Genomic DNA, 26,419 nt, shown 5'->3' with positions numbered 1-26,419 from the left:
TTCAATGCCACAAATTTCTCGTTTTGACTTCGCCAGCTCCCGGAAGGGGGCCGAATGCACAACTTTCGGCGAACCCCCTGATAGACAGCGCAGAAAAAGCAAAACACAGCTTACATAGTAAGAATAGGCGGAAGAAGGGGGAGGTATGGCATAATGCGAGATGAGCGAAAAAAATAATATGCCAAAGACCTCGATCATCAAAAAGCAATTAAGATTGTGTCATATATTCCAAATGTACAAAAAAACCTTTTTTAAGGTTCAGCGGCAGCCTGCTGAATGTACATCATTCGCCTCTCCAGGCAAACGCAAAAGAGGGAGGAAAACTACAAAAATCCAAGGAAAGGGCGGAGGGCCTCACACCTCTGGGTGATCCTGGGCATCGCCTCCAGCCTCTTCGCCTGCCGCGCCCTCTCCTTCGCCCCGATCTGCCGCCTCCGCCTTCGTCAGTTGCTCCAGAAGGCGCGCTTTGGCAGCGGACCGGCCATCCTTCTGCCAGAACTGTTTTCGCCACGCGCGAAGAGCGGGCGAAATGTTCTGCGCACTAATCTCCCAGTCCCCCTTCGCATAGGTAGGGAACTCGGCGACGTGCTCGCAGCCGAACTGTTGCAAAAGGCCTAAGGTAAAGGCCGCCGATACGCGCGCACAGCAATTGCCGTACGTGGTGGCACAGTCCGAAACCGATCCGCCAGCCTGCTGGGTCCACTCAGAGAAGTCGAAGGCTGAGGCATACTCGGCAGGGACCCCCCGCACCTTCGCGCCCATGTCGGTAAGGGCGAGGCGGAGCGTTTGGCAAGCCGTTCTCGTGGATTCGGCGGTGTTCGCCATCTCCCGTGAAAACCGCTGCGACTCCTCCGCGGCGCTCGCTTCGACCCTGCTAGCCTTCTGGCGAAGAGCCTCCATCTTCGGCTCAGTAAGGTTGTAGTAATCGATGAGCACCGCCGAATGGTCCTTCTCCTTCTCCAGTTCGGCCTTGAGGCGATCAACCTCGGCCCAGGCCTCTTTCCCCTTGTCCAATTCGGAATGAGGCGTTTGACTTCAGTTTTCGCCTCCTTGAGGGTATGGGCCAGGGACTCCACCTCCAGGTTCTTACGGCTTATTTCATCATCCTTGGCTCGAAGACGGCTCTTAAAACCGTCAAAACGGGCCCGCACGGTTCGCTCTGTCGAACAGTGAGCCGCAAGAATCTAGATGAAAGATAGGAGCGGGCGAAAAGAACAAAAGGTTAATTGCGAGACGTAAAAAAAAAGAGAGGGAAGAGGAAAACGAAGAAAGAAGAAAAGGCATACCCGAACCGCCAAACTTTTAATGGTGGAACACCCCTCGTCGAACTCGTTAAGTTCGGTGAACAGGCTCGGGGTGCCGACGGGCAAGACAAGATTGCTTACTCCCTCCACAAAGAGAATAAGGTCTGCCCGGGTCTCGAAGTCACCAGGGGCGAAGTGGGGCGCCGCAAGGGAATACTCCGAGGCAGATGCTTCGACGGCCGTACACTTCCCTTTCGCCTTGACCAGCGGCGAAATGGCTGGCTCGCGCACAGGGCTCCCGAAAACCCTCGCCACAGCCGACACGATCCGTTCGGCGGAGGTGGCAGCTTCGGCGGCGGCGCTACCGCCTGCCCCAGCAACGCCGAGCAGAGCAAGGGGAGCAGTCGAAAGGTCCAAACTGCGGCCAGCAGGTGAAGTCGGAGTCTCGACAGAAGACTCGTCGTCGCTGAAAACGCGAGCGATGTCGACGAGTCCCTTCTTCTTTGAGATCTTCTTGACCAGACCTCCTTTCGCCGCCTTGCCCGACGAGAACGCAACTAGGGCCTTCGCCCCTTCCAAATCCTTTCGGCGAAGGGGAGAGCTGTTCGACTCCACCCCGGTCTCGTTGTGACCTGGACTTGGGGTAGGAGTGTAGCCGGGGGTGTTGACGCGGTCTTCTATCGCCTTGTTCGCGGCCTTATCAGCCACAGCCTCCACCTCCTCTTCTTCCTCTCCTTCCTCCTCGCCGTCACGTTCTTCGGCATCATCCTCGTCGTCGGCGTCGGAGTCCGACGAAGCAGGAACCCTTCGCTTCCTGGGGGCAAGCTTCACTTGTCCACGCATCCGCTTTCGCGAAGGCCCTACATCGTCGTCGGCTTTTTGGGGATTCGCCCGGGGAGGCAGTTCGCCGTTGTAAACCCGGTTCGCCCGCCCAGCTGCTTGTCGTGTTAGCAGCTGGCTATACTCGACGACCGAAACGTCGCCGATCATCCTGCGGGCTTTGGCTTCAGCCTGGTCGAGGGTCGACACTGCAAAAGTAAAGGGTGTAGCTGCGTTAAAGGTCAGACAAGGCAAAATAACAAAGCACAGGAGTGTATAGCAAAAGAACGGTCTTACTGTTCGTCCCCTCAGGAAGAACCAAGTTCGGCAAACCGTTAGCCTCTTCGCATTGCTCGACCGTGACTTGCCATGACTGGGAGAGGGGAAAGATGCGAAGCATACAGAACTCCTCCACCAAGTCACGGCAGCTAAGGCGGGAGCAAACCTTGCGCAGCAGGACGAACCGCGCCTCCATAGCCCCGTCCACGGCGATCTTGGGTTTCCGGTTCGGCGCAATCGCCCTACGCCGGCACCGAAGAGCTTTTGCCGAGTCAGAACCAGCCGCGAAGGGGATGGTGTGATAGAACCACCTCGCCATCCAATGGCGGTCCCACTTCGACATGGCAGCGTTCACCGGCCAGAGATCAGACCGCTCGGGGCGAACGTTAAAGTTCATGCTCCCGAACACTGTCTTCTTCGTTCCAGCCGGGGTAATCACCGTCTTCGAGTTCATGATGGCGAAAAATATGGCGTCGAAGAGCTCGGCGCTGGACTCAAACCCGGAAGTCCGGCACGCCCAGTCAAAGATGGAGATCCGAACTAGCGCCGATGGGCTCAACTGCGGAAGCTCCACCTGGAAAAGGCGAAGGATCTCCGGCAACAACACGTTGCACGGAAACTGTAGCCCCGCCTCAAAAAAGACGGCGAACACCACCGTCCGATTGTCGACAAGCTTCGGCACCACGGCTTTCCCCGGGGCGAAAGCCTGCCCCTCAACCAACGCCCCAGAGCTGACCAACTTCGCCAGTTCGACGTCGTCCACGAGAGAAACCCCCAAAAAGGCGGTGCTGTCATCATCGACCCGGCCGGGATCCGGTCCTTTTGCCGAAGCTGGGTTTGGCTTGCGAGGGGCCATGGCAAACGGCGTGTATGCAGTGGCGAAGGAAGATAATGGGTGAAACACCTGAGGGGTCAAGAAATGCTGTGGAAGAGGGGAACAGAAGAAGAGAGCGCACGCAGTAAAAATGGCAAGTGTACCAGTGAAAAGAAAAGAGGGGTGGGAATATATAGCTCACCCGAGCGACCGTTCGCCTACCCACCAGTAATAAAGCGCCACGTGTCGCAAGGATAGGCGAAACGGTAAATTCCCACCGTCTGAGCAGCACAGTAAAAAGCCCACGATGGGAAGGCCCAATACTGTTTCGTTCGGCCCGAGAAAAGAAAATATATATAACCACCAATCGCAGGAGGCGAAGCGCGGCAAAATAATACCAGCCGCACAAGTAACAAACTTCATTCGTAGGAATAATGTAGGTTTCGGCAGGAGCATCGGTCGAAAGGGGGCGCCGCATACCATACCACATGGTTTGCACGGTCTCGGCCGAAGCTCCAATCTCACCCTTGCCCGTGAGGGGCTTGTTGGCGGATGGCATGAGGCCCTTCGACTAAATCTGCCGAAACCCGTGGCGAAGGCTATGGAGCAAGAACGGCGTGAGGCGAAGAGTCGTACGAGTGCCTTGCCAGGCCAGAGGCGTCTCAGGCGAAGGGTGCAAGGCGAAGACTACCTGCCGAAGGAAGACGACTTCGCCATGGCAAGTTCGCCCCCGCGAGGGCCGAGGAAGCCTTTCCGGCCCATCAAGCCTAAGGGCTATAGGGCCGGCGATCGCCAGATGGCCCATCAGGGGCCCATGAGCCCCTATAACATTATGTACCCCTGTAAATGTCCCTTTCGTAAGGGTAATCATGTAAATTCCCCTGTACAACCTAAACCCTAGTAGCAAGAACCTGTAATGGGGCTATAAATAGTCCCCTAGGGCCATGTAATGGGGGGATCCCCAAGTGAAATTCGAAATTTAATACACTTATTGAGTAACCACGTCTTTCGACGTATGCGGTTGTCGTTTCGACAACAATCATGATCACGAATGGCCCTTCTTAACAAAGAAGTTCTTTAATTAAATTAGTAAACTCGTGGAGTATGGACTAAAAAGTTGGGCAGCAAAACATGGGAGTGTGTTGTAGTTCAAGCTTAGTGTTGTAGTTCAAGCTGAGCTAGGCGCCTAGGTGAGGTCCGTGCAATTCTCTACATTGCATATCTTGCAGTCGCGACATGCGAAGCATGATATTTCTTTCAAATAAGTGTCACTGAGAGGGATGAAAATCCACATTCCTTTAAAAAAGGAAAGTGATTTCATCCCTCAATGGGATATCCACTCGTTTCGTGCATGTCTCCTAAATATTTATAAAAAAATAAAAAAAATTGACAACATAGATTAATATAAAATATATCACTACACAAACATAGAAGACCAAATTCAACTTCTACAAGTTACAACAAAAAGAATAAATTAAGCTGAAAATAGTTATCGTACATTCACAACTATATTTGTTATTTTTGTTATAACTTGTAGAATTTGAATGTAAACTTGTAAGTTTGTGGAGTGATATATTTTATATTAATCTATGTTGTCAATTTTTTAAAAAAAATTTAATAACTATTTAGATGACATGCAAACAACCAGGGAATGTCCCTTTGAGAGATGAAAATCCACATATCCCTCTCAGAAGTATACATTATTTGTTGCGAAATCTATATCTATATACCTAATAAAAAATACTTAAGGTTTTCGTTGTATTTTTTCCTTCGGTGTTTGGTTCTGATTCCTATTTCGTCGCTGATCCGGGCAATACAAAATTGGGACACACGTGACCAAAAAAAAAAAAAGGAAAGCTAGCTAGCAACTAGCTAAAGCAGCAGTAGGCCAGCCCAGCAAAAAGCACTCGGAGCCCAGCAGCAAGCCAACATAGCCCCTGTTTGGAGAACTAGTCTAGAGTTATTTTAAGAGTTATTTTTTAGCACAAGAAAATAGTCCTCCAATAAAATAGCCCTAAGTTGTTTGGATCCAAGGGCTATTTTGAAAGCTATTTGGCTTTTAATGTACCTTCTCATGGAGAGAGATAGAGATAAAAGACACTTTTTCAGTGGGCCGCACCTGAAATAGCCCCAATTAGCACCCTTTGGGTGGGATAGTTTTTTTTGGGTGGGCTATTTCCAAATAGCCTTCAAATAGCTCACCCTTTTGGATCTTTTTGAGCTATTTTGACTATTTGAGGGAGGGCTAAAAAATATCCTTTGGATCCAAACAGGACCATAGCAGAGGAGCAGTAGCCCAACACAGTACTGCACGACACTGTAGCAACTTAGGAATTTTTTACATTCTTTTATTAAAATATTTAAAAAATAATTTTTTTTCAAAATTTTACAAATCTAAATGCCTCTCGCTCTTTGGGAGGGCGTTTTTAAAAATCGCCCTTCCAAAGGGCATTAAGGGACCTAAATGCAATTTTTTTATTTGAGTTCAAACCCTTCCTTTTTAGTGTTTTAATTGCTTAAAAAGTTTTTTTTGACGGCAGGCAAATAAACTTAAAAACTAATTAATAATGCTTATTCGACACTCTAGATAATGTTAAATAGAAAATTAATAAACTCTAAAATTGTAGATCTCATTGAGATCTATAACTTTTATATAAAGTTCTAGAATACCCTATATAGTTTGCTATATATTGGAACGGATGGAGCATTTTACGTGTGTTCTTTTGGAGTATTTTGCCTCCTTAAGTAAAACAAAGAGACGGATTAATATATGATTAATTAAATAATAGCTTAAAAATTAAAAAAATAATTAATATGATTTTTTACAGTAACATTTTATAAAATATTTTTAAAAAACGCATTGTTGTGTAGTTTGGAAAACGTGCGTGACAAGAGGAAGTGAATTGGGAACTATGAGTTAAAAAAGAACACAGCCGAATTCATCGTCTTCCTCTCGATCGGCTGGCGAGCGAACGGACGTGTGAGGCGGCAGCATGATGCTGACGATGACCTTCGTAGCCCCGATAATCGCCGCCGCCGCAGCCGCCACGCCTGTGCCATCGGCCAATCGTCGCCGTCGTCTAAGCCGCCGCCGCCACCAACGCCACCGCCGTGGCGCCACCCGTCGGGTCAGAGATGAACAAGGAGGAGGAGGGCAACGTACGTCGGTGACCATTCACCGGCCGTCCCACGCCGCCGCCGGATGTTGGGCGAGAAGATACCGCTCACTCCTGGAGAAAACCAGTAAAACAAAATTTTCATCTCCCACGTCCTGTTCTACCGGGCACACTCGTCCTGCGTCTTCTTCATGTGTCTCGTCTTCTGAACCATCTTCTTCCGCCGACGATGTGCCCTCCCGGCCGGACTGGGCCCAACGCACCTCTCTTCCCGACGGGGCCTTCCATTGTTTCGCCCTACATCCAAGGAGAAAATGGTCGATGAAAAACCATAGAAACTATTGGCGAACCCATAAAACAATTCATCCTTTCTTCCATTGTTCTAGATCTACTAGTTCTTCTCGGCTGCAACTGCAATGTGGGTGTGGATGGAACGAAGGAAGCCGAATCTCTTACCTGGGGTGGGGTGGGCAGCGCCGTCGCGGAGCGCCGGGATACGTCGTTCTCCACCGGCGGCAACCCGTCGGCGCTTCTTGTTCGGTTTGGCACGGCCGCGGAACGTCCGGTGGAATGGGGAAAGTGGAAGTGAAAGGGGTAGGGACCGTCGGGAGCACAACCTTGCTGGCTTGGTGGAGTGGGCTCCACGCGTGGGGCCAGGCCAGTGTATTTCTCGTATGCGCTGGGGAAAGTATGGAATACAGCAGATATTCGCTGATATACCTCGTCCGTATAGAGTGTACGCACGAATCTTGGAGCCATCTAATGGCGGTGAGCCTAGGTGCAGCTGCACCTAGGTTCAGAAAAGACTTTCCCGCTCACTCCTTTCTTGTCTCAAGCGCGGCAGCATGAATATTGAATGCTTCACTTAGTTTTGTGTAGCTACCAGCATACTCAGACAAGGGCATTCATGCATGCATGCAGAGCAAGATGGTCTTATAGCAAAATGGATATATATATTATGCACTGCATGTTATATACTGCAAATTAATCTGATCATTATGTAATAATCATTTTCTGCGAGGGCGCTAACCCTACAAATTCAGTGTGTTTGCCATACTAATCCATTCAGTTCTGAATGAATGGATCCTTGCAAATAATAAAAAGAAAATCCTGAATAATGACAGGGCACAAGTGTTCTTTTGTTGTAATTCAGCCTTTGAAGTTCACATATGACTGGGGGAAGCATCAGTGATGTGGTGGTGAATTTGTGGATGCATGACTCCACCAACCAGGGTACAAATCCTGATGCCCACGAATATTACACATATGTAGATGGGCTTTCAATAGGATTTTAGTGAAATCAGGGATGTGCGCTGGTTTTCGTCTCTTAGAGCATGTGTGAGGGGACGTATTCGCGGGGGTGTGAGTGTGGTGTTGCGTGTATAGTGGAGTGTGTGTGCATCTGCTGTGTAATCTCAAAAAGAAAAAAAAAAGTTCACATATGACTGGAGTTTGAGCTGCCGTGTTGTAATTCTAAGAGATTCAGAGCTACTATAGTTATTAGTATTACTCTCTATTCCGCATAATGGGTCAGAATAATTTTCATTTCACAGGTTTCGCAAAATAAACCTCCAGTGTTATTGGATTCAAGAACTGCCACTATTGCAGTGTGTGGCATAAATTAGATGACCCTTCAAAATTGCATTAAAACAGATTAAGACAACATTTTTTCTTAAGAAAGCCTCCAATCCGATCCAATCATGAAATTTCATACACAGTTTATCATGCTTGTGAGGGTAGCAGCGCGATCACGGGTCTCCGATGTAGGGGATGTGCCGAACAATCCACCGATCGATTCCCTCTAACCTCCTGTGGAACTCTTCAGGCATCAATGATCCAATGCACAGCTGCTGGAGTGACCTAAGATGCACAAAGCCCTGTGGCACAGATGTTAAGCTTTTCAAGCTCCAAAGCTCAAGTCTCCACAAGCTTCTCATGGCGCCATCCTCAACCTCAACCTCCCTGAGCTCATTCATGGAGCTCAGGTACAGGTGTTTCAGGTTAGGGAACCATCCAGCGCGAAATGTCAGTTTCGCCCCGTCGAAGCACCGGTAAAGGTTAAGATGGCCTAGATTCTGGAACATGGCAGCAAAAGAAGCGAGCGGATCTTCATGAAGACCAGAGAAGCAGAGGCTCAAGCTTCTCAGTTTGGTGAAGCTGGCAAAAACGGGAGGAATTGCTCCTTTGTGTAGCCTGCCACTTATCATCAGCTTCTCCAGGTGAGATAAAGGTTTTAAGTTGCCGAGATCAAGGGCGTATCGATCACGATCTTCTGCGAGAACAGACAATGAATTCAGAGATGTCATCTTGCTGATTGAGGTCCATAGATCAGTGTTGTGGGACTCCAGCACCTTCATGATACCGACACTTCTCATCCTTGTCAAGCATCCAAGGTTTTTCACTATGTAGCTATTGGCTTCTATGCTTCTCAGAGTCTGTAGATGTTCCAGGCAACTTATTTTGCTACTCGCTGACTTCCCAAACCGCCCGACATCTATAAGTAGATGGTGAAGCTTAGTTAACATTGTGGTCTCACTGGGTAACTCCAGCACAGAACCATTGAGATAAAGCGTTTGCAGATTGCTAAGCTTCCCTATCGAACTCGGTATCTCTTTCAGTTTTGTGTATCCCAAGTCTAGGTAGTGCAAGTTAAACAGCTGAGAAACAGAATCTGGTACCTTGTGAACATTGCAATTTCTCAGGCACAAGACCCTTAGCAATCTAAAGCTTTGGTAGCAATCTGTGAACCAAGACAACGATATTTCCTCTGTAAACATGAGCATGGACCGAAGCTGAGATGAACATTTTGCTGCTTGGACTAAATTGCCATCCTTTTGTAAAGAAACACGCCGTGATCCATCGGTAACTCCATCTGAGTTAGGACAGTCCCATGTAGTAGCAAATTTTTCCTTCTTAGATATGGTTAGGGATATTTCCCTAACAAGATCATGCATCTGGAATCTCTTTGGCCTTCCATATTCATTCCTATTCACAACCTGAAGCAATGATCGACTAGCAAGTTCCTTCAGGTAACATGCAGCTACATCTGTCAATGTTGTCTCAGGTCCTCTATCCTGAACAAATCCTTCGGCTATCCACAATCTGATTAACCGTTTTCTCTCAATTCGATAATCTTCAGGGAACAGGCCGCAGTAAAGAAAGCAATTCTTTAGATAACTAGGGAGATCATTGTAACTGAGATTCAGAACACTAGCGACCCAGCTCAGCTCTGGATTGTTACTGAGCTGCCACCTAAGTTGATTATAGAACAACTCCCACTCATGCTCATCCATTTCTTTGTACGATAAAAGGCTCCCTATAGCTACAAGAGCCAGTGGCAAACCTTGGCATTTCTCCACGATTCTTTCAGCGACGGTCTTCAGATTATGGGGGCAACTTCTGTCATCTAATCTTGAGAAAGCCTTTTGACAGAAAAGAGTCCAGGCTTCCTGCTTTGGTAGAAGTGTAAGCTTCAGTTCATAGTTTGCATCTGCTAGAGATGCTACCGTTTCGATTCGAGTTGTGATAACTACTCGGCTGCCATTGTTGTTCTTAACAAATGCATTATCTAGTAAAGGCCAGGCCTCCCTACTCCATACATCATCCAGAACAATTAAGTATCTCCTCCCTTTTAGATATCTTTGAAGTTGTTCCACAAGACTCACACAATCCATGGTATCAGCCCCATCCATAATATTTTCAGTTTTGCTCATGAGTTGGACTAAGATCTTTTTCAGGAGATTTTTAACACCGTGATTTTGTGAGACAGTGATCCATGCACGGCAAATAAATGTTCTTTTAATTTCTTCCTTCTTGTAAATGCTACTAGCAAGAGTTGTCTTGCCCAACCCTCCCATTCCACATATGGAGATTACACTGCGATCTTTTTTTGCATCACATAACCATTCTATTAATCGCTTCATCTCTTCTGCATTACCAACTAAATCATCATCATCATTCAAGTATGAATATTCAGATAAATGATGGTGCCTACTTGGATAACTCGCTGTATTCTCTCTTCCACTGCTTGCAAATGAGATATCAAATCTATTTTTCGCTTCAGAAATCTTTTGTAGACGATCCTCTACTAGTTTTGCCTGAGCTGAAAGCTTGCGCCATTTCTTAACTTCGATTGCTTGGTTGAATGCTTTCTTTAGGAAACTGCCAGTCCCTTCCGTTTGGCCAACAAGATAAGTGTATTCATCGACAATGTCCTCAGCTTCATGCGCTGCTAGCCTTACCTGTTCCATCCAGGCCTCAAGTACCATATCATTGGACCTGTCCACAGCCACTTGAGCTATGAATGCTTGCAACATTGAGAAGTCGCTTTGAAGTAGTCTCATTTTATTGGTTACTTCAAGAAGGTCAGGTGCTTGCTTCTTCAACTTAGAAGCAAGTATCTTCGATCCTTCTTCTGCAAGTGCCGATGAAATCTTTTGAACAACTGCTATGACCAAAGCTTCTACCATGTTCAAATTTTAGCTTTAAACCTATAACTGGAAGTCTGGAACCTTGGCTATCCTTTTGCGGGTTTAATCCTGCAACCAGAGAAAACCAATTTACATGAGTAAATGTTGAGAATAGGAGGCATTCCATAGCTGGACATTGTGGATTATGGAAAAGCCAGCACCCTTATGGACTTATGCTTGCTTGAACAAGTATTCCTTACCTAAGATTGGACCCTGAGAAAACACAACTAATACTAGGTTGGCTTTTTTTTCTTAAGACTAATATTAGATTGACATAACCTAGATAGTGAAACACTGCCATTAACTCATCACATAAACACAACTGACATCGACACCGAACGAGATAGTCTCAGCAGGTGTATCATCCACAACACTGATCATCACCGCAATACTCCGATCTCCACTGAAATGCATGTGAAGCACCAACAAAGGACTCTTCATGTAGCCTAGTGGTTGCAGTGACCTGAATAGCACCTCAAGGTCCTGAGTTCAAATCTCTATAGGAGTGAATTTCAGATTGGGTTATTTGAGGGCTAGTTCCTTGTTCGATAGGCTAAGTTCCTATTAGAAAAAAGGCTGCATATATCCGGTTGGATATAGAGGCCGGGTAAAAAATACTCTTCTCTAAAAAAAAAAAAGGACTCTTCCAATTTGTGTTTCAGCATCAATAACAACTCCACAGGAATAAAAATTACTCATCTACAGGTGATTCTTTAAGCCCCAGCATGCCATAAATTGCATAGAAACAAGAATCAACATCGCCAAGCCGATACAACTCTCCCTGCAACAGGAGGATCTCCAGTGAGATCCCTGAATCAAACCCTTCACTCACTAGGATCCACCAAGTGGAAGCCAAGAAATTAAAACCCAAACAATCTTTTCTCTACCAGCCACTCACTACCAATTATCCCACTAATAACAGGCAATCCGCAAGATCTGATCTGGTTCTTGAGATCATCTCGAGGACAAGTACGGCCACAAAATTTGACAACCGTTCAACAGATGCAACCAAGGAGAGGTGGGGAACCAACCAACAAAATCTCTATACCTGACGCTGCAGCTTCCGTTGCCTGTACGTGCTACCGGCGGCGGCGGCGGCGACGGCGGACCTCGCCGGAGCCATCCACGCGAAGGGCGGGGGATTGAGTAGACGACACTACAGCAGTGTGGCTGCACTGCAGCTGTCATCTCTGACTTGCAGAAAAGTAATCGCGAAATGTCGGCTTAATTGAATTTCCGGACATAATTTGGGTCAACCTAACAGTTAACACAGATCGAATTTTTTTCGTTTTTAGATTTTTTTTTAATATTTACATAAATAATCTATCGGCCAAAAAAAATCGCAAAAATAGACCGTGCTGCCCCAATGGTGGGCGGCAAGCTGACGTGGCAGACGGTGGGTCGACCGCGCCGTCTGCCGCCATCGGCCAAAATTGCGATTAGGCCCTTGCCGCCCATACAGAGGCCGGCAAGGGGCTAATTACAATTTTGGCCGCCCATAAAGAGCTTGCGGCCGTACTTTTTGCATCTGGGTCCCTTGCCGCCCCAGTAAAAAGTACGGCCAAAAGATTTTTCTATGTTATGTTAATAATAAATAAAGAAGTATTTATTGGTAAAACTTGTTAATATTGTTATAAAAATGTATTGAAGTTGGTTGTTGCGCAATTTCATATGTTAAGTGAGGTATTATTTTGTACCTCATTCGACGTATTAGTACTCGGATAATTAATATAGGCCTATCGCAATCTCGGTCGTAGAAACATTATATGGACTTAAACAAGGAGAATTATGTAACATGAAGAAATAGTAGTACAATTTGAACATGATACAACTATTTTCATTACGGTTACATAGATGATATTAGATTTGAACTAGGAGGGAGGTAGTGCAATAGTTGAACACAACGACGATGTAGTAATGGGACAAGGAAGCATGACAGTAGAAATTTCAATATGCCAAGTTGTCCGATAATAGCTAACCCCTACGTGAGGATCCCTCTCCTCTCTCAAACCGCGCTTTAGTAACCCTGTATTGTTCTGGTAGTTCAAACTGCACAACACGGCTAGGTGGAGTTAGAACCCTTCTGGTGTCTATCCATTCTCTGTATTGACATCTCCTTGGTGGTTCCTGGGAGGAAAGAATAGATGTAAAGCGAGTAAAGTTAGTAAATGTTGTGAGAAAATAAGGATTCATGTAATCAAAATATTCTTACCATGAAATCGTCGTCAAGAATATTTGGACAAACAAAGAACCTTCGATCCAATGTTGTAGGATTTATGGAACGAAGAACCTGACAACGATCACTACACCTGCATCTTGGACGGGCTTCCCATGGAGGGAGTGCCGTAGTTAGCACCCGCCAGTCGCTCTGTTGTTCACGACATTGTCGTTCATAAGCCGCTTTTCTCTGTAAGTATTGCTCAGTACTTTCGGATGCGAAATACCAGCGACCTTGTAAACAAGTGGTTAGGTCGAGAACGGGATTTTCTGTATCGACCCACTCGATGTATGCGCAAGCCGTAGACTATAACATTGATTGTTATGTCACTTGTCTGTGGATCAACTCTCAAGCCCCTCATTAACCATCCTTTTATAGAAGGTACACTCCTCTCAGCCGGTCTATCAATTCCCCTTTCTGATACAATAAAATCTGACAGATCTACCCCAGTTGGCCCGTAACGGACGTTTCCTGGTCCATGGTAAACTTGGAATATTTGTTTGTTCGACATATCTGTCAACGAATTAACTAGATCATATTACTCTTTCATGCAATAAACATCTACAACGTAATATCTTCTTGTGTAAGCCAATGCAACGGTAATGTATTGATTCCAAACTAGCAGATGTACGTAGTTACCGATATCTACAATACGCACTTCTAGATTAGTACAACTAAAACCCTAAAAATATAATGCATTTATTCAAACAAATTTTTAAAAAATACACACTATTTAACTCAATAGTCACATATAGGATCTATGAATATTACCTGAAATTGGCGTCTGAATCCGGCAGGGCTTCGCCCCTTCTTCTCTTCTCCTCCCCTCTCTTCTTTTATTTTCACTGGATTTGAGGGGGGAGGAATGAGGGCTGGGGGCTGGGCGGCAGGCCTTTTATAGGAAACGAGGCCTGCCGCCCGGCCAGAGGGCGGCAAGGGGCCGCCTGCAAAATGCCCGGCCCCGACTGGCTTTTTTGCATTCGGGCCCAGGGCGGCAAGGGTTTTCCTGCAAAAAACCCTCCCTCCGTCACCGCCCGTTCCTCCCCCGTTTGTCACGTCAGCTTGCCGCCCTAGAGGTGGGCAGCAGGGTCTATTTTTGTAATTTTTTTGGCCGATAGATTATTTCTGTAAATATTAAAAAAAATCTAAAAACTAAAAAAATTCAACACAGATCCAGCATGGAATTATTGCGGCCATGGTGCTCTCGGCCCGATTAAGGACCGGGCTGACCGCTGCACTTTAGGCCCATTAGGAGGTAAAATCAGCCCACTCAACTTTCAGGTAAGAAAGCCGTTGCTCATCAGGAACTTGTTCTTATGGTGTGTTCCCCTTCTTGGGGAAAAAAAACATATCAAATTTATTACCAAAATCAACCTTATCAACATTTAGCACTAGGGGTGGACAAAAAGCTTGGACTCGTGAGCTCGGCTCGGGCTTTGGCTCGAGCTCGTGAAGCTCGGCTCGGCTCGAGGACTAAACGAGCCGAGCCCGACCTCCCTCCACAGCTCGTTTGCAAATCGAGCCGAGCCCGAGCTAGCTCGCAAGCCGCTCGGTAGGCTCGTCGAGCCTATGAAAAACATGACCTGACCTGGCCCATTAACAAATTGTCTCCGTCTGGCCCATAAAAAACAGAGAACCCTACCTTAACTGCTCCGTCCGACCCTCCCCATTTCCCATCCCACGCAGGCGCAGGCACGCCGCCGCACGCGCGCACGATTGGCGTCTGGCGGCGACTAGCGAGAGGAGTTGCCGGCCGCCGTCTCCGGCTCCATCCCCTGCGCCGCCGCCCGCCGGCCCGCCGCCTCTCTCCTTTATCCCCAGTCGCCCGTCTGTGCCGCCGGCTCGCCGCCTCCCTCCCCTGCGCCGCCTCCCTCCCCTGTGTGGCTGCACAGCTTCGGCCTTCCTCCCCAGCGGCGCTCGACGGTCGACGGCTCGACGCTCCCCGTGCCGCCGTGGCGCCGCCTCCCTCCCCCGTCCCCAGTCGCCCCTCTGTGCCACCGGCTCGCCGCCTCCCTCCCCTGTGTGGCTGCACAGCTTCGGCCTTCCTCCCCAGCGGCGCTCGACGGTCGACGGCTCGACGCTCCCCGTGCCGCCGTGGCGCCGCCTCCCTCCCCCGTCCCCAGTCGCCCCTCTGTGCCACCGGCTCGCCGCCTCCCTCCCCTACGCCACCGGCCCGCTGCATCCCTCCCTCCCCTGTGCAGCTGCGCTGGCTCTAGCCTCCCTCCCCAGCGGCGCTCGATGGTCGATGGTCGATGGCTCGACGCTCCCCGTGCCACCGCGGCGCTGCCTCCCTCCCCTGCGCTGCCTCCGGCCTCCCTCCTCAGTGCCGCTCAGCCTCCCTCACAAGCTGGCTCGAGCCGGCTCGAGCTTTTAAATGAGCCAAGCCGAGCTGCACTTTTTGCTCGTTTCATTTATCAAGCCGAGCCAAGCCAAGCCTGTTCTTGACCAAGCTTTCACGGCTTGGCTCGGCTTGGCTCGTTTCCACCCCTATTTAGCACTATAAAAATTTGGTATATTTTGATGCTACCAAATTTTGATAGCATTGGATATGTTTAATTTGTAATCTTTTTAAAGTTTGGTAGTGTTTTTGTGAGAGGAAACTTCGAAAACTTACAGTAAATTTTAGTAAGGTAGAGATGAGAACATGTTTATTTTGTTACCTTAATAAAATTTGGTAACACAAAACTGATAAGGTCAGAAATGAAGTAAATAGCCCCTTAATAAGATAAAAGTAAGGTTAGGTGATGTTTGGTTTAATACCTCACAAATTTTAGTAGACTTTTGTGAGTGGAAAATTTCAAAACTAACAAAATTTAGTAGGATTGTACATTAGTACTACCTTACCCAAAATTTGGCTGGTGATGTCAAATTTTCATTTGGGCTGAGTTTATTTCCAAACTTTTTCTTTAAACTTTCAACTTTTCCATCACATCAAAACTTACCTACACACACAAACTTTTAACTTTTCCGTCACATCGTTCCAATTTCAACCATACTTCTTAAGCCATTTCTCGCCCCCGTTAGCTGACTACCCACACAGAAATGCCTGCATTAATTACGAAGCGTCTCGAAAAGAATCAAAGTTCACATGATGGATTGATGGTACAAGAATTCTCCAAAGACAAACGCAGATGACAGACTCAACTGCATCCAATGTAGTATCAATGTATGATCAGTGATAACATCCATACGGGAGTCCTAATGCCCGCGAGGGGCTTCATCACCCGACTCTACCATGCTAATTCTGACGCTGCTAAAAACATCATGCAACAACAACAGGTCGTGTCGTCTCCTAATACAACAGTCTCAGGTTGAAAAGTTTATGTACACCATGCGACTGACATTACAGGAAGGGACTCTCGTGGTCGTGGGTCACACACACTTGCCATGACAAATAAATAGCATTACACCAACTTGAGAAGGCTTTGTACATCCAGGTGTATCTCGTCAATGAATCTGGGGGGCAGTCACCTTCTCCGTCTTTTTGACTCCACCTGCTGAAGAGATTAGTCCAAATGAAATGTTTGTCTTTCAGAATCGCAGAATGGTGATTACCAAATTAAAAAAGAACTAAATAGTGCATGTACCTTGGATGGGTTTTATTTACTGTATGATTAGATTATGCATAATATAAGAGTGAAACTGTACAAGCTAAAGTAGGGCAAATTGTGCAGTATCCAAAAAAAAGGTTACAGCAATTGCCACAGTAATCAACATGCAAAAGTTCCCCAATCCTTTATAGTTGTAAAATCACACCAGACTTTTTACTGCCATATGAATAAATTGGTACTGTTTCCCAACTGGTGCTTTGTGTCATTAAGTATTGGAAATTTGTTCAACTACAGTAGCGATACAACAGGACAGACATCTCATATATTATAATAATATTATTAAGCAGCATGCCTCAATATCATTGAAAATTATGTGTAGCCTATGTTATTAAGACGACATGGTGAACCCGGGAGACCCTGGCCTTGATGTATTACCATCGCACTACTGATAGCTAAACAAATCATTAATGATAATTCAGTAATCCCAACATATCATATTTTACCTTTTCTTCGGATTGCGCTGTAGCTTCATGAGAATTCTCAGCCATCTTTCCATTTTCCGCAGTACAGCTCTGGCAGAAAAAATGCTCTAGTTTTTTTGCATCTTTAATAGTCATTCCAATGCAAGAAGGGTGAAACCTGGAAAGCAAAAGCAGCAGATATTTGTTGTGACAAAAAAATGATAAGAAAGTTCATGCAAAAGTAAAAGCAGAAGACAAAACAAATTAAATGTTTTATTATCTCAGGAAAAGGTCCATTTTACTCCAGTGAACCATCCTCTTCCCAACTTCTTTTTGCTAGTACTTTTAAGTTCAAACCACGATGGTTGATACTATCATATTCTATGCTAAGAAATATTTTCAAAGTTGTAATAATCATTTGCATAGAAGTTCATATCTCAGTCCTTAAACCGGTATTAGGTGTTTCCAACCAAGTGAAATAGTCAGGAAAAATCTTAAAATATTATAGAACACAATAGTACGAAGTAATCTGTCATACCTCAAAGTTACTACTTGTACAAGAAAAACAAAATAGACAAATGATGTTGAGTAGTAGTGTGGCCTAGTTTTAATAGTTTGCCATGTGCAATGAACAAAAGAATATGGGCCTGTTTGACAAGGCTCCAACTCCTAGTGGAATCTGGAGTGGAGCGGTGGAGCGGCCCAAGCCCCGCTTCACCCATCTAGTTCATTTTTTGGAATCAATCCAGCCCATTCCACTCCCCTTTTAGGTGGAGCTGAAACTGTTTCGTTGGGCTCCAGGTCTAGGAAAGGTGGAGCTGGATATATATATTAGGGGGTTAAGAGCTCCAGAGAAATAGTTTAGAGTAGAGTGGATTTCTTTCTTCACTTGCTAAACCCTTCCTCATCTTTTGGTGTTCATATATATATTGTACTGAAAAGTGTATATGAAATGTGAAGCCTACTCAAAAGCAATTCTATTAACTTTTGATGGTGGATTCCATGGACATGTAGCTTGAGGTCATGAATTTCTTTCAGAGCGTGTGGGGGTTGGGGTGTGTAGAGTACTATAACCGCCAAGGTTCTACAGCTAGCAAAAAACAATAACTCAGTAGGCCATATGGGGTTTAGCTTGTTTCCTTATGTTTGCTAGGATATATATCTCTCTATAGTTTTTACCAGCGCATTAATTGTTTCCTTATTTTAAATTAGAATTAGGACAAGCGAACAAGGAAATTTTTTCCTTCGTCTCTGCATTGCCACAGCAAGGAAAGAGTTAAGAGAGTCTAGTGTGGCAATTGTAATAGTGCTTATTCCCATTAACAATATATAAGCACGACCTACATTATTGGCCAAAACATCAGCCCAAAACACATGTTTCAACAAATTAATATGGCGATGTAACAACAAAGACATGCCATGCATATTGAGAGGCCCACTTTGTAGCCTTGCTCTCAGGAATTTAGAGTATAGACATTATGCAATGGTTATGCCTTTATATCTGCACAAATCTCTTTGGGGATTGTGAATAAATAGAGCCAATGAGTGATTTGTTCTGGTGTAAAAAAAATGGAAAAGCATTTATTTCTCTGACGGCTAACTAGTTGCCGCCCATCCCAATAGGCAAGAATAAGATAAGGGCAAGACACCCAAATCCATTAATAGGTAAAAAAAATTGGTTGTCCTATTCACCCAGTGGCAAGAGGGATAAAACCATAAAATGTACACCAGCGCAGTTCAGGAAAAAGATGAATTTAAATGAATTATTTCATTACTCACCAATCAGAGCATTCCTCACATTGGATCATAAGGTCATCAGGATTGTATGGCATCTCACACTTGCAGAACCTGTCATATTGTTAGTAAAGGGATGAGAAAATCAAATAAAATGATGATATTAATGCAATACATAAATCAATTTAATAGATAGCATAGGCCAGCAAAGCATAGCAATATAAGTGATATTTGGTTGAGAATGTAGCAACAGTAAATAAAAATGGTCGCAGTTCATCCACTACAGCCAAAAATCTTTATTCATGTTATTCGGATAGAACTACCATAATAAACAAGACATCCATTTTGTAAAATGAGGAATCATGGTCAAATAAAGAAATAATTGAAACCAACTAACATGATAAGGAAACACCCAGAGTGGCATACAGCATTACAAAGTGTCATATATGCTTAGGATTTGGCAACACCACAGGCTCTACCGAACAGGTACGACCATGCTGATGGTTGGCAGCAGCATCGCAAGGGCAGGGAGATAAGAAGAACGAAGGTAAGGAACCATTTTGTTATTTCTTGCTTAATACTAATGACACAGTCACGTGTCCTTATATAAGCTAGCTATGCGCCAAACATCCTTGTCAAACTTATAGGAAGGATAAGAGATATGCCTATCCAAAAGTTAGCTAACAATCTTAATGACAGTACGACAGCAATCTGTTGCTTCAGCCTATGATGCATGGATACAGACCGTAAACATGGCATGGTACTGATACAGGGAATTCGCCATCCCCCCCCCCCCAACACCCACAGACAACACAAAACGCCCACCCACCCACCAAAAGGAAACGACAATATGGTGACACACTACATATTTAAATAAAAATATTATGTATACATTATTTTCAATTGTTTGACACTGAAATAATGTATGGCAAGCTGTAAAAAAGGAAAACTTATCTCAAAGACAGTCCATAGCTCCTAGAATTCAGTCAATACTCAATGCATGCCCATATGTTCCAAAATTCCATTAGCCTGGTGAGGGCACACAGGGATGGGATTAGGGTTGAGTATCCTGGCTATGTGGGCTGGGCCGTGTCGCATACGAGTCAGAGAAAAGTTGACCACATATTTGAGAAGAAAACTAATTATTTTTTTATGTATAATCGACCAATACTTGGTCGATACCTATCTGAGTTGAACATGTCATTGGACATTCACGTGCACTGTGCACACCAGCTCCTAATCTCTTGATGCGTTAGCCAGTCAGCGGCTTCCGACAGAACCATGCACATTCACTACTGCTGCTGCCTTCAGAACATTCTATAACCTCTCACATTATGACATTGCACCCCTCCTTTCGAGCAGCTCATCCTCAAGCTTCTAGGTGGCGGCTATGGCTGCAGTCCAAGGAGGGCCCCTCATGGACAAAAAGGCTGCAGCACTGGCACCCTACCACATGAGAGCACCAGGTTGTCCAGATCGTGTCTCTAACAAATACGATTGGAGACAGCCCTAACAGGCAGAAGTAATAAATCATAACCAATCTTATCTCTAACCTCGCTAACACTACATGATCCGGACTAATCTAGTACTATGGCCAGCACAACCTATAGCCTCATCTCAAACACCAACAGCTAGATGGAAGGTACGGCATGAGCTGCTTCCATGAGCCTGGCACGCTGACCCCTCATAAGCCTTCTACCAGCCGTGATGCATCATGCATGTGACTCGAAAAGAATAGTTTTAAATGGGGCAAGGTGCAGAATGCACTAAATTGGGGCGGTGTAGTAAGCAATGGGTTCTAGCTGTCTTGGTACTTATGTGCAATATGGGCTACACCACTACACGAGCCTACCATAGACATACCACATAATATATCATGGCATGCAGTGGCTCTTCGGTAAAAGAACATCTCAAGTTTGTAAGAGCATTTTACTGTGCCTCTATTTTCTCCAAAAGCAAGTAATAACAGCAAATGTGGCAAGCTGAAAATAGGCACAAAACCTTATGCATCCCTTCATATTCCACTTCAACACAGGGAAATAGTTATTGTGACTCTTTGGAAAGATAAAACTGGTGATGCACTGAAGCCTATAGAATCTAGACAGGTCATAAGGATACATATATCACATATCAACTCATCAGAATTACGAACTTGTTGACCTTGGGATTTCACATCAAATATAAAAGGCATGTGTGAAATCCCTAAAGAAGACTGGAAAACATAATCAACAGATAACATGATATTTAAATATGGAAAATGTCATCGACATAACAGATCAATATTGTGCAGATGTCAACGGAATTAACTGCAAATACGAAACAAGTTCTTTTCAGGGCTATCACATAGCGGAGGTTGCATTAAATTCTTACACAGCAATGCGGTCGGGCACGAAGCTTCCTGTGGCTGATTTGTACTCAAAGCGACAGAAGAAGTCCTCAGCATTGACAGAATCAAGCTTTGTGTAGCTACGGAAGCTGTGAACGTTGCACTTTCCCTCTATGGTGTCAGCACTCTGTACGTCATAGTGATCCGAGAGGAACACCTCTTTGGCACCATGAAATGGACGCCTTCCACCCATGGACTCCTCTGGCCGATAGTACCACCGCACCCGTACTCTCACATTTGTGCCTCGTGACCCTGCAGCCTCAATAGCCTCAACTCTTGCCACATAGGGTGGCTTTGATGTATCAGATGCCCTCATTAGCACACAGTCCCCAGCTGCAAGAAACATATAAGAGAATCAGACAGGTATCGAGATAATTTTATGCTTATAAAAAATAGTGACATGGGTCATCATCAAGATGTAAAGCTGGTATTGGATAGTACTGGCATCACAGTGATAATCTCAGAGCAAAGGAAATGCAATCTGCTTACAGTAAAACAAAGTGTACTAAACACAAGGTAATCAAAGCATCAAGGTTCATGGATGCTGTCAACATCTAGATATGAATTATAAAATTAAACAAAGGGCTGACACTAAAGGAACCAATTAAGTCTACAGATATCGGTGTAAGTAGTAACTATGTTTATCTGGGCAGGTTTCCATACCAAAGAATTTAACAGATATCAAAACTTCAGAATCTGACACCTCTAACTTGAATATAAGTTAGATTAGCAGAAGGCATGAATCAACCTTGAACAAACAGCACAAAAGGAGTTCAGACTAGAAAGACTATGCAACATATTGATTTTGCATTTAAGGCTAGAGAACACTATCTAGCCAAAACAAAACTTTAGGGTGCCTAACTGGATAGTATTGATTACATAACTTTAAGCAGTTAAGCAAACATTTTCTTCAGTAAAAAGTCCAACAGTAGCTACATTGTGTAGAAAGAGATTAGTCTTCATGCAAATGTCAAAACCAACCAGAACTTAGATGCAACATAGGCTAGAAGGTCAAGACTATAAGCACCATAAACAATTGTAACTACAGCTGGTATTTGCAACACATGAACACAGCCATTAAGATGGTAAAAAAATCTCTAATTAGCAAAATGACGATCAGAAGGCAGATTCTAGATTATATCTAGCAGAAGGGTTCTGCCAGTAGTGCTAAATTGTAGCTCACAAACAGATACAAAACTACTTACAGACTGAACTCCCATAATCTAAAACAGGAATTCAGGAAATCAAAGTGCATTTAAGATCATAACATAGCTCAACAGCACATATATGTATTACCCTCCTAGAAACCATGAAAAATATTCGTCTGTTCATCAAGGTAATCAAAAGTTCACCAAACACAAGGTAATCTGTTCTCAAAACACACACACACACACAAGGTAATCGAAGCATCAAGGTTCATCGGTGCTATCACACGTCTGGATATTAACCATAAATATAGAAAAGGAGGCTCAAGCTAGAAGAAGCATTTAAGTTTGCATAGATTGGTGCAAGTAATATACCGGTAATTAAGGTTTATCTAGGCAGGTTTCCATCCCAAAGAATCCCAATGTGCCAATAGAACAATGTCAGAAATCTCAGAATCTGGCATCTCTGACCTTTGCATAAGCTAAGATTAGTAGAACGCATGCATCAACTTTGAATAAATAGCACAAAAAAGAGTTAAGACTAGAAAAACTAGGCAAAATAATCGTTTTTCATTTAAGGCTAAAGCACGCTATCTATCAAAAAAAAAACTTAAGATGCCTAACTGGATAGAATCAATTAGTTAGCTTAACACAAGGTCTAAGCCATGAGATAAAGATTTTCTTAAATAAAAAGTCAAAGGTAAGACACATTGAGTAGAAGTTATTGTTCTTCATGCAAATGTCTAATACTAACCAGAACTGAAACACAACGTAAGCTACAAGAAATTTTTTTTTTCGAGGGGTTAAGCTACAAGAATTACAGCACGACTATAAGCACCACAATGATCATAATGCTAACTGGGATTAGCAACATATGAATCCAAACTATTGGCGATCGTAAATTGCAATTAAAAACGCTATATCAGCAAAATGACATAGCTCATGGTGCTAAAACTGTAGCTCACAACCCAGACAAAACCATGTAGGGGCTCCACTGGACATAATCTAAAACAGAAAATCAAGATGAGTTTAAACTCATAACATAACTCAATAGCACATATATTTTTTTCTGTATTAACCGTCCTAAAACCCATGCAAAAGAGAGATAAACCCATGAACAATCAAAACCACAAAGAGTTAACGCTCCAACAGATTAAGTTAACATGCTCACATATCCCTACCATGGTTTCCTTTTCTGATTATGAATCGAGCTTACATCAACAGTAAACCAGAGACCTAAACACCATTTCATTTCGCACGGAAACATCAGGGAAATTAAAATGCTCCCCCGAAACAGAGCAAACATTTCCGCGACATTCAATCTAACCGGAGCTAAAACCCCAGAATTCCAGACCTCAACAAACCGCGACCCACCGAAACCCACGCCCCCACAAAAAAAATCCCCCCCAAAAAAACCCCCAGAAATTCCGGATCGAAGGGAGCAGCGGTTGGGGAGGTGGGAGGGGGAGCCTCACGCTTGATGACTTTGTCGGAGCCCTTGATGGTGTAGGACTCGAGGATCCGCTTGGGCGGCCGCGACTTCGCCATGGGACGCGACGGCGACGGCGAGAGGGGGTGGGAGCTAGGGTTTGGAGTTGGGAGGAGACGAGGAGATGGGGAATTTTGCCTATTTCTTTATTGGGAATTCGTGGTTTTCTTTTTGGGTCTCGAAAATATAAATACCACGGATTTCTTCGCTTCCTTTTTTACCCGCCTCGCCCGCGCTCCATTTGATGCGAGCAGTAAAAGTTGGTAAAAATTCGGAGAGAGGAGGGCGCGTCTTAGCCGTTGATGAGTGGATGTGGATGCATCCTAGCCGTCGGGAGGCTCCTCTTCTGGATGGTTCGGAAGGGTTCGAGGACCAGCCTGCTCTGACGAGGCTTTCAATTACGATGCCGTTCAGCCTGCTACTCCAGATAGGCTGTACTCCATAAAAAAAAAATCAACCTAAGTAATAGATTTGATGTGTTATTTGTTGTATTAGAAAATATCTCATCTAATATTACGTTGATTTTTTTTTTACGGACGGAGTACTGCCATTTTCTATTAAAAAATTACCTCATTTCATTTTCACTTTCTTTTATCCGGATATTCATATGATGATCACTTAAATATTAGTTTAATTAACCTCTTCAATAATCAAACAGATTTATCAGTGGTGCACTGGTGCCGTAACATTATTTTTTTATAAAAAAATACTCAAGATATGTTGTACTAGATACATTGGCGAATCATCTTTGGTATCGTCTATCGATATTATAGTATGCTAATTATATTTAGAATATAATGTTATAATATATGAATAAGCATTTTAAGCATAACTTTTGCCGAAAGTCGTCGGTGTCACCTGACACCGGTGGTAGCTTTTACTAGTTCATCCAAAGAGTGGGAGTCCAAGGGGAATTTAGTGTCATCATTTATTAATGTAAGCATGATGCTTAGCTGAATTAAATGCCATTAGATGCGTATTTGCCTCACGGAAAGTGAGGTAGAGAGCAGATAATGATAGCTATGTCCATCCTTTGTATTCATGTAAGATTACATTTGGTCGTGAGGTTTGGCTGCGTTTTTCTGAGTTCTGAAAATTTTTGTACCTTTTTGGCAATTAAGAATATTTTTTATTTATGTGATTATACTAATATAATAAAAAAAGTACGTAATATATATGTAAATTCTGTTGTTTCTCATTTCTCTTCTTTTTCTGCTACAGCAAGGCTGGTCCAGAAGGACCAATCTCAAGCTCATAGCCTCACTATTCCCTCAATGACAAGCAAGACCCACACGTTAGAACCATCTTCTTCTTTGCCTTCTTTTTCCATGCCGCTGGAATGAGTAAGGCTGTGTTCGTTGGAGGGGGTTGGGAACCCATCTCCCATGCACGAAAAACCAAACGGTCCATTAGCACGTGATTAATTAAGTATTAGCTATTTCTTAAAAAAATGGATTAATTTGAATTTTCTAAGCAACTTTTGTATAGAAACTTTTTATAAAAAACGTATCGTTTAGCAGTTTGAAAAGCGTGCGAGCGAAAAACGAGTGAGAGGGGTTGGGAACTTGAGTTCCGAACACAGCCTAAAGCGAGCCACGCACAAGGAGTTCCATCACCGCGTGTCCGTGTTGTTGTGAAAGGAAGATAACCCTGGAGAGAAAGATGAGGATAAAGATCAGGTTACGGTTAAGTCATTATTAGTATAGATGGCCATATGGCCCGAGGCCCACGGCCCGCCCAAGGCACGTCATTTTGGCCCGGTCACAGCCGAGCCATGCTTGGGCTGCACCCTCGGCACGGTGGGTTGGCCCGGCATGGCACGATCGAAGAAAAATAGTACAGGGATGAAAAATAGACTTAAATAACCATATAAGGCAACACCCAAAAAGGAGAGAAATACAAAATAGATTTATTTCTAGCCATATGAACATAGCCCACATAGTTGAGGGATGAAAAATAGACTTATTCTGTGGAGAAGCACGATGGGCTATCATGCCTTCGGGCCAGTCCAGCATGGCCCGAGTCGTATTGGGCCGTGCCTAGGCCGTGTGTGCAGCACGTGTGTGCAACACCTCGGCCCAAGCACAGCCGGACCTGGGCCGTGCCGTGCCGGGCGGCCCATTTGGCCAACTATAGTCATTAGGACTTGGTTGTGTCAATAAATTTCCCCATACAGATCTCACCCCTGTGGAATTAACAGTGGGATTGAAGTTGTGGTACCTCAAGAACGGTAAAATTTCTCTTGGATAGGTGCTATGAAATTATCAAGTCTGAAGTTCAGATCCTTCATCTCTTCCTTGGACCAGTTTTTTCAGAACTTTTAACAAAGCTAATGGAAGGACAGCTGTTTGAAAAGCTTGGACGCAGTTTAAGGGCTAGTTTGGTTTGATACCAACTTATTATACTACCAAAATTTTGGTAACTTCAATAATAAAAAGTGCATATATGGTTTGCTACCAAATTTTACTCACAGTAGTTCAAATTCAGTACAACCCAATTTGGTAGTGTCAAAACTTACCAATATTTTGGCACTACCAAGATTTGGTAGAGCAAAAATTGGTTTTAAACCAAACACGTCCTAAACCTTGTTGATATAATGCCGGTTAAGATTGCTCCTAGCTGTTAAACAATACGGTGCATGCACATGTGTATTCTCTATAAAACAGAAACATTAGTTGCTGTTGTTCCAAAATC

At 44.5% G+C, this 26,419-nt stretch overlaps 2 protein-coding genes across 3 annotated transcripts; both read right to left on the bottom strand.

Moving 5' to 3' along the window:
• Positions 1-7,826: 7,826 nt before the first annotated feature.
• LOC4342596 (disease resistance protein RPM1) lies at positions 7,827-11,918 on the bottom strand. The gene is made up of 2 exons (XM_015789724.3): positions 11,790-11,918; positions 7,827-10,810 (listed from the first exon to the last, which is right to left on the bottom strand). The coding sequence occupies exon 2, from the start codon at positions 10,739-10,741 to the stop codon at positions 8,021-8,023; it is 2,721 nt and encodes a 906-aa protein (XP_015645210.1). The 5' UTR covers positions 10,742-10,810; positions 11,790-11,918; the 3' UTR covers positions 7,827-8,020.
• Positions 11,919-16,032: 4,114 nt separating this feature from the next.
• Positions 16,033-23,886, bottom strand: LOC4342595 (chromatin remodeling protein EBS). Of its 2 annotated transcripts, none has more exons than XM_015792408.3 (5): positions 23,712-23,886; positions 21,076-21,424; positions 18,751-18,819; positions 17,014-17,149; positions 16,033-16,456 (listed from the first exon to the last, which is right to left on the bottom strand). In XM_015792408.3, the coding sequence occupies exons 1-5, from the start codon at positions 23,782-23,784 to the stop codon at positions 16,427-16,429; spliced, it is 657 nt and encodes a 218-aa protein (XP_015647894.1). In that variant the 5' UTR covers positions 23,785-23,886; the 3' UTR covers positions 16,033-16,426. The 2 variants fall into 2 exon arrangements, with proteins under 2 accessions (XP_015647894.1, XP_015647895.1); XM_015792409.3 differs by having other exon boundaries at positions 16,033-16,453.
• Between the last annotated feature and the right edge of the window lie 2,533 nt (positions 23,887-26,419).

This window comes from Oryza sativa, chromosome 7, assembly GCF_034140825.1.
Source record: "Oryza sativa Japonica Group chromosome 7, ASM3414082v1".
Classification (NCBI taxonomy): Eukaryota; Viridiplantae; Streptophyta; class Magnoliopsida; order Poales; family Poaceae; genus Oryza; species Oryza sativa.
The sequence above is the reverse complement of the archived record's forward strand: the minus strand, read 5'-3'. Positions and strand labels throughout refer to the sequence as shown.